This window comes from Ruditapes philippinarum, unplaced genomic scaffold (genome assembly GCF_026571515.1).
Source record: "Ruditapes philippinarum isolate M1 unplaced genomic scaffold, ASM2657151v2 ctg1266_1_1_1_1, whole genome shotgun sequence".
NCBI classification, from domain to species: Eukaryota; Metazoa; Mollusca; class Bivalvia; order Venerida; family Veneridae; genus Ruditapes; species Ruditapes philippinarum.
In genome coordinates, this window is record NW_026851704.1 from 163,220 (window position 1) to 172,173 (window position 8,954).

Consider the following 8,954-nt stretch of genomic DNA (forward strand, 5'->3'; position numbering starts at 1 on the left):
CATTTCCTGTTAAAATAAGAAAAAAGCTGATTTTCTCAACTATCTTATAACCAACTAGAAGTATTCACATGTAATTTAATGTTTACTGTTCTAAAAATTAAACCCAAGAAACAAAACACACTTAGTCTACCATTGTCACTGAAGCTAATAACAGCTTTTTAATTCATAGAATTATAACTGATACCAAACACCTAAACCAGATGTTGAATGTGACATTAAAAAATCACCATAATAATGCTGAATCATTTTTTAGCTGCTGTAGTTCTTTTTCCTACTGCCAGTCTCCCAGCAGGCAATGCTCGACTTCCACGAGCTCTCTCCCTCTCAGCTTTTTGCTGCAAAATATAAAAAAAATCTTGTAAAAAGATCAATATAGAGTTAAACTGGCATAAAGGTTTGCAATAAATTGTGTCCAATCATTACCCTGCTAATTCATATAAATGATGTATTGTGACTTAAACTGTGAATTTGTAACTGTCCATTTTTAGTCAGACAGATGTCTAATTACTTGATCATATTCGGACATTAGTAATCCAATGCTGTTCATTCTGTTTTGAGAAATTCATGTTCAATGCAATAAAGGAAATTATTTAACCCTTTCCCCCATGAGCATATTGTGAAAAATGGCCATTTTCACTGAAAAGCCTCCTGTTACAAGTTCAAACTGCTATGAAACTATGAAAAATGCTTCAATACTAATCAAACTTGGCACAAATGTTGACTGGACCATTGCCTTTGTAACGACATGCTCAGTCTTAAATTTCCTGTTACCATGGCAACGAGGGGACATCTCAAAATTGCCAAAAATCACTTTTTTGCCTCGATTTTTGCCATCAAAATTTATTTCAAAGTGATGCAACTTCTCAAGGGATTGAGATAGAGTCAAAGGCTTTTCAGCGTCGGTTACACGTTACCTTATGATCGACCTGGGGTTATTTTAAGCCTCTCACAAGTCCAAAATTTTCTTGGCGATGAGGGGGACTCCGCCCCCCTTCAAACCCCCCAAACAGAAGGGGGCACATCCCCCTTCTGGCAACCACCTGATGTAATATTTGGATGGGGGACGGCGCCGAAAAAATGGTCACTTTTTTAACAACATTTCTCAAACGAAAGACAGTGTTTGGGGCCTAAATAGGGCATTTTTTCACTGTTTGAGGCCTCAAAAAGGGGGGGGGGGGCAAAAAGCCGTCGAAACACGCTTATATAAGGGAAAAGGTTAATATTAAAACATGCATTAACTTACTCTTTCCTGGTATCGTCTTTCATAAAAGTCCATATCGGACTCGCCTGGTTTCTTCATGGCCGACATTCTCTCTGCCAAGTCCTCATCTACAATGGCAACATCTGATCGACCTGAATCAATAGGAAATCACATTCAATATCAGGACATCTGAACATTCAATACCTATTTTATGGTGCCCATAATGCCTAATGTACACAGAGCCATACAAAAAACTTTACTGTTTTTAATTGAATTTTGTTCAGTATTATGATACAGTTCCAAATTAAATATACCATGCCATGGCTTTTCAATTACGCTATTCAAAAGGGTAAAAGAAAAATACAATATACTTAAGTTTAAAGAATAAAAAAAAATATAAAGGAAAAAAATTAGAATTTATTTGAGTAAAAGGGATTTTTGATATTGATTGAAGCAAAATTTTTTATCAATTTATCACTATTCATTGTGTTCATTTTTGGATAATTTAATTTTTTTTCTTGCAATTTTGTAATTTTGTAAATGAACATAAAACTTTGTGTTTTATAATATACCTGCAATGGCTCTTTGGTTAGTTCTGTGTTGTTTAATGGATTCAACATTAGCTCGAAGGAATGGATGATCTGACGCTGTGATTGGCTGATTTAAAAATTCTTCTGGAGGAGCTCCTGTCAACGAAGAAAATTAAATATTCAGTTATATAATGAATTTATTTCAAATGTCAAATTTCATATCTTCTAAAAAATGGATCATGAACAGCAAAATCAATTGTCTATATTCCCCAGGTAGCCCCATATCCTATATGGGCAAGTGTAATTTTTCCAGAATTGTCTTTATAAATATCATATGGACAAGTATAGAACTGCTTCAGATAAAATGCACAAGAAAATCAAAATTATTTTATTATATCATAATATATTTTATTTTATTATTTGTTCATGGAAAATACATGAAATAGCAATCTTAATCTTGACTCAATTTTGCCTATTCTCAGAGAGACACTTAAAGCAATATCCTTTAAATCTTATTCAAACTCTTACATGAAAATTTACAATAAAAGTAATATAATTTGTTTAAGTAAGAAGTATTACAGTAAAAAGTTCTATATGCATAAGTAATATTTCTATATTTTTAACCATATTCCTACATTTATCATACCAGGGTCATTCATAAAATTTGTGAACTGTATTATGAGTATTATGAATAAGTCCATATCTTTCTTTGGACCTTGGAGTAGCTCCATTAAGGGAACATAATTTCACAACATAAGGTGTCTGTCTGTTAACACAAGAAATGTTGGTTGAGTAAGTAACCAATCCATATTTCTTCAAATGACATCAACTCAAATTTTGTAACAAATGTACACTTGAGAGGGATTATATTAAGGCAATCATTGATTTTTGCTCACAATCAAGTATTCTGTCTAGGATTATGTACACCATTATTTTACCTAAACCACTAGGGTCCAGCCTCATGTAGCCTTCCATCAAAGAAGAGAACCCTGTTAGACCACCCATAGCTTGATATGGTACATCTTGACCTACAGGGTGACCCCTGGCCATCCTTTCTTCCTTTGTTTCTACAATCATATTATGAACATCATATGGCAATCCACACCCACAAGTATATGAACTGGTAAATCCACTGCACTTGCAACCTCCTGAAAGAAAAAAAATGAATGCCATATGTGTTTTGAGCAGAAGTTGGCTCATATATGTAGACAATTTAATTATTACAACTACAGAATCAGCAGTACAGTGTATTAATGCACGCCTTTTTATTCCCTCTAAAGCAATGGTTGTTAAAATGCTGCTTCCTCTCAATATAATGCCGTTTCCCCTAAAATTATAAGATTTTTCCTTCCCAAGCTGCAGAAATATAGTATTATTTTTCACCAAATTTAAGGATAGGATGACCTTTCCCTACCTGTGAAAAAAGTGATTGTTGTTTGTTTGTTTGTTTGTTTAATTGGGTTTTACATCACACCAACACATTATAGGTCATATGGCTATGTTTCAGCTTTACTGGTGGAGGAAGACCTCAGGTGCCATTCCTTGCATTATTTCAGGTACAAACAGACACCTGAGTAGAACTACCGATGTTCCATAAGCTAGCTGGATAGCTTCCTCACATGAAAGAAGCCAAAGTCCCTGTCAGGATTTGAAACCACAGCAGTGAGGGGCAAGTGGTTTGAAGTCAAAAACCTTTACCACTCGGCCACGGATGCCCCAATTCATTGTTAAAAGAAGCACTTTATATAACCTAACAAAACAAACATTTTAAAAATGAAAACTAAGCAAGTATTTTACAGTTATAAAAACAAGAGTTGAGAATTGTGAAAGCATCATCTAAAATGTTCTATTGAAACATCATGATATTTTACAGATATGTAAAAAGACTGTATGATCACAGAAATAGATATAGTACATAGCCTGGTTGAAGAAGTACACAACAAACAGCCTCTGCTTTTCCAACAATGATGATTGCAAGAAGAAAATTAATGAGAAAAACAAATCACATTTTAACATTGGACCAACCATTTTTGCACTTGTGAGGTGGTACAGCAGTGTGTTCATCTGTATAATGTTTACATTTACATCGTATTGGTTGTGTACCATTCTGTGGAACATAGTGGTAACTTCTGCAGCCACAACCCTTCACTTTACATGGCAAGAGAATTGGCCGCTCACTTGGAATTTTGTCAAAATCTGTTCTATGTTGAGAGTATCTGCAAGAGAGAGTTATATCTGTATTAGCAAGTACACATATACTATAATAACATGTATGCTATATGTATTGTGCTAAATCAGTAATAAAAAACCTTAATATGGTCCATAGTAATCTGACATTTTGTGTTGACCATATATGGTATATTTAAACAGAGGAAGTCTAAGTGGTTGACTGTGTGCTATTACATTAATATAATAGAATTCTATCTTATCCTTCTAAACATGATGACAGTTCAAGAAATAAATCATGTCCATCAACAATGCTTAAAGTGAAGCTTAACAAAATTGCTAAATTAAATTACAAGATCATTTCCAACAATGGTGAAAGTGGAACTGAAACAAACATCTAAATTAAATAACAAGAAAGAATATTTGCAATTATCACATTAATTGTGAGCTGATGAGAGGCTTAATTTAATTCTCTGAATACTATACATGAATTCATAAGATATATTATTGCAACAAGAGCTCTCAGTAGGACAGCATGCTGGCATATTCTCAGTGCTTGATAGTAAACAAAAGCCTGGATAATATAGAATTTTCTAAGTTTAAAAAGGCCCATAATACTGTCAAAACACATGTTAGAGGTATGGATCTAATGGAAAAAGAGCTACTAATGTATGATTGTGCTATCAAGTAAGTATGTGAAGTTTCAACCCATTCCATTCAGTAAGTTTTGGAGATTATTATAATAACCAACTTTCTTGCAAAAGCTTAACCATAGTGTGACTGACACATGCTGACACCTGCGTGAGTACAATAGCTAGATGCCTTTTCTTAAAAACGTTGAGCTGAAAATTAATTTTGACTCTCACAAAATAGAAATAAAGAAGGAAATAGTGTTTTTTTTCTTTGCTTTTTGTGTTTTTTTCCTGAGAAAATAAATCAAATTTAGATTTTGAAATTTAAGGTGTCCGAAATTCAACATCATGTTATAAACCCATTAACAAAAAATGGCAAATATTCCAATTTCTTATATACCATTATACATGAAACTTACTTGTGTTGACAGAAGCATTTAGTCTCTGGGCCAATTAATTTACAATCCATACCAGTAGGAGAAGACCATGCTGTAAATATTCTGTTCTTCATACGCTGCCAGAAAAATAATATCATAACTTCACATTGCATAATTTCTGTCATATAGTTGTCTTTACTTGAATGAAAATGAATGAGGCTGTCTAGGCTGAGCTAGAATAATAACTCACAACAAACCACATGCTGTTTGTTTGGTCAAATCCCCAACATATATTAAAAATGTCATAGCCTTCCTCATGATTTAAATTAAAACTATTTGCCTAATTCATAATTTGCCTTTCTAAGATAATTTGTCAAACATTATTAAATTTTACTTTATAGAAATATTGTTTTAAAATAGACTGAATAAAAGATTTTAAAATATGTGATGAAAACTGATATTATCTTTGGCACTTAACTATGTGTGGGGCAAATCCTCACTTAAGATGTGAGGCAAATTTCATTATGGAAAGCAGGGGCTATAAACATTATCAAACTATTATCTGCTAACTTTCATTAAATCAAATCTTCTGACACTTTAGATTTATGCATCAATAATGAAACTAAAGTCTACTGTAACCTACAGTGCAAGTCAACAGACCATTGTCACATATCTTAACTTTCGTCATTTTGAAGTTCTTAAATTTACACAAAAGTGTAAAATAGATGACTCTCACATATATACTCCCATATAGATACAACAAAATATATATCTGTATATGTCTATAAATTAAGATGCTTTGTTAAAATATAAAAAATTCCCTACCATTGGTAAAACTTTCTTTTTGTATGCTTCATACTGGTCAGGAGTAAACATAACTCCACCATCATCATCCCCAACAATCCTGAAAATAGCATGGCCAAGTTGAGATAGACATACAGTCCAACTTACTGCATTTGTCAAAGAGACATACAAATAAAATATTGTTTGACAGTGTCACAGTATAGCAATGATTTCAAATAGGGATGCTTAAGCTGCTCAATAAGTCAAACTGCCTAACAATTAGTGTTCTGAAGGTCATCAGCAAGGGTTTAATCTAGTTCAGGTTAATCATTTTACCACTCTGTGATGCAGTCAGAGTGATAAAAAATTACTATGATGGCTCTAAATTGCTAACCTGAGAACTATTGCTAGACACGACCTTGTTTTACAAAATTCAATTTATCACTTGTTCCTAAAACCACAAGAACAATAGAGATGCAGTACCTGCCAGGATTACTACAAGTTTTAACTTTTATACTTAATTGCCAATTATATGCTGCACATTTTTTCTCATCCTGCCACATTTCTCTTTGCAGAGATGTCTGGATGACTAACAGGCAGCAAAGCAGGCCAGGGCTTTGGCTTGCCCGGCTTTAGACTACACATGTTAATAATATCTAAAAAAAAAAACCCAAAGAATATATAGAATTCTATACCTATCAACACAGAGCTATATTGAAATGGAGAGGAAGCTATGACATCATTATACTTGAAATCTGTATGACAATCATTTATTATCACACAAGTTCATATTTTGCAAGATTTTCTGAGACCACTTTTGACAAGAGAAATTTTACCAATATTCTTTTATATGTATGCCGCCATGTTATCTTCAATTTTTTATGGTAATCAAAACAAATTGTATAAAGAAGAAAAATAAAGATTAAGAGGATGTTATTCTCTGTAATTAATGAAAATGTAAACAAGATGGTGGAAATTGATAAACTCAAACCTTGGGCCAGTGAATCTTGCGCATAAGATTGTGTGTCAGAATTTGAAAATGTTTTATTTTTAGAGTTTCTTATACTTCTGTCCTATTATGTTTCTCATCTATGTTCGAGTAACAGGTGGATTCCATTTATAAATCATACAAAACATCAAGTGGCCGCATGTATTGTGTGGTTGTGTTGAGTGCGGCTGAAAGTGTGCAGTTCTAAGTGTATTGAAAACATAAAATGTGTAGCCGCCAATGGGTTTAACTGCTTAAATTATTATGAACTTTAATTTCTGCCAAAGAGCTTGCTTTGAGGCTTTGCCTTATTCATATAAGAATTTGCCTAATTTCATATTGATAAATTTTTTTTAAAAAATCACAAAAATACAATGTAGACACATGTCACTACGTAGATACATTGGAATGTCAGACGTTTCACTCCCAAGACGTTTCACTATTGAGACGTTTCACTCCCAAGACGGTTCACACCTAGACGTTTCACTCCCATTTTGTCAATTGTATGGACGTTTCACTCCCAATTTTTAGATGTTTACTAGGAAAGTTGACAAATTTTAATTTCATTAATATCAAACATTGTAAAAATGGAAATTCGATTTAATGTTTCATTTTGTTTATTTCAATGGTATTGTTAATACAAATTATTAGAAGATTACTCATTTAATTATGGGTTGAGTGATAAAAGGTACGTGTAAATGAAAGACAAATTTCTTCAATATCACTTTTATTATAAGTGTAACAACATGAGGATTTCTATTTAAAGTAAATTAAAAAAAAAGAATAACATAGAAAGAACAAACAAAGACTTTTTATAAGTATCAGTTTAAATATTGAAATCACTACCAGTAAAGTTACTAATATAATTCAAATAATAAAAAATATCAATATATTAAATAATAATAAATATATTGACTATATAATGATTATTTTTTGTAAGTCTTAAACAATGAAATGCGAAACATGTGTATAAAATATATTATTTTTTTAAATTATTTTCTTCATCAATTTATTAAACAGTAGCCATTAAACTAACTTATGAACAGAACAGAAGTAGAACAGTTCTCTGTTCTGTTCTGTTCTTTACAAAGTTAAGTAATTTTGGTGTTATCTCATCGCCTAATTAGTTGTATAAACACTGAGAAAATCAACTAACAGTTTGACACCACTATTAAATCAGTTGTATAAACACTGCACTTAAGCATCAACAGTTTACTAATCAGTGGTTTATTGGACCATTAAACTATTTTTTGACAACAGACAATTTAAACAGAGAAACTTCTCCATAAGTTTTGTTTATATAATAATGAATTTTAGTCACAAAAAATGATTATACATGACAAATATTGAAAAAGTCCCAATGCTTCTAATTTAATTTAAAGATATTTCTGATTTCAATGGACATTAAATTTTTATACATAAATGTATATCGCAAAAGCACTACAGTATACTAGCATTAAATAATTTAACATTTTTTATCCCATCATCATGTTTAAAATTAACAACAAAAACACATGTTACTCAAAGTTAATTGTTGTCACGACATTGTTATGCTTTCAATTAAAATTGCCTATTGAGTCCATTTTTACAAAAGATCAAATAATTAGTTATATTAAAGTGTTATTTTAATCAAAAATATTTTTTCTTCAATTGAAATAATGTGATAATTGCACATATGGATCAAAGAATAGAAAAACACCTTATTTCATAACAATAATAAAGAAGATAAAATAACTGAAATGATAAAACTTAAGGTAATGAGTTTTAAGCCATTGAAAAAAGTGAAATCCCCATTTTTAATTTAGTTATATTAGATTTAAGGGTCTATTTTAGTTCAATTCAATATTTTAGGTATATTTTAGCATATCATAAGTATCAAAATAATTTTGGTATAAAAAGGGAGTGAAACGTCTTCAAGACGTTTCACTCCCATTTGGGAGTGAAACGTCTTGGTGTGAACCGTCTTGGTGTGAACCGTCTCAATAGTGAAACGTCTGTCTACCGATACATTGTATCATTGACTGTTATGTTCCAGTTATCAGTGTCTTTTAAAGAAAGAAAGAAACGTGATGAGGTCAGAGGATAATGTACTGCGATACCTTTTGTACTCAAGATATGCATCAACACTTGCCCCAGCATTTCCACCAAACTTAAGATGTATTTGTCGGTCTGACATACTGTATTATGTTTTAAACAACACAAATAATTTTTCAGATCACTTGTCAGCCATTTGTAAACAATGTTTAAACGCTTGATAGAAACAAGCTTTTTGTAACT

The 8,954-nt window shown here is 31.8% G+C and overlaps 1 protein-coding gene across 1 annotated transcript; it reads right to left on the minus strand.

Annotated features, from left to right (window-relative positions):
* Positions 1–68: 68 nt before the first annotated feature.
* Positions 69–8,943, minus strand: LOC132737745 (protein FAM221A-like). Its single transcript, XM_060725082.1, has 8 exons — positions 8,777–8,943; positions 5,732–5,810; positions 4,949–5,043; positions 3,757–3,947; positions 2,670–2,879; positions 1,774–1,887; positions 1,244–1,353; positions 69–335 (listed from the first exon to the last, which is right to left on the minus strand). Exons 1-8 carry the CDS (start codon positions 8,851–8,853, stop codon positions 243–245), a joined length of 969 nt encoding a protein of 322 aa, XP_060581065.1. The 5' UTR covers positions 8,854–8,943; the 3' UTR covers positions 69–242.
* Between the last annotated feature and the right edge of the window lie 11 nt (positions 8,944–8,954).

Excerpts from the sequence above, each read along its gene's own strand:
- LOC132737745 (XM_060725082.1), bottom strand. The coding sequence starts at position 8,853 with ATGTCAGACCGACAAATACATCTTAAGTTTGGTGGAAATGCTGGGGCA. Across the intron at positions 5,044-5,731 it reads AAAAGAAAGTTTTACCAATG|CGTATGAAGAACAGAATATT; the intron begins GTAGGGAATTTT and ends TTTTTCTGGCAG. Across the intron at positions 2,880-3,756 it reads ACCTCACAAGTGCAAAAATG|GAGGTTGCAAGTGCAGTGGA; the intron begins GTTGGTCCAATG and ends TTTTTCTTTCAG.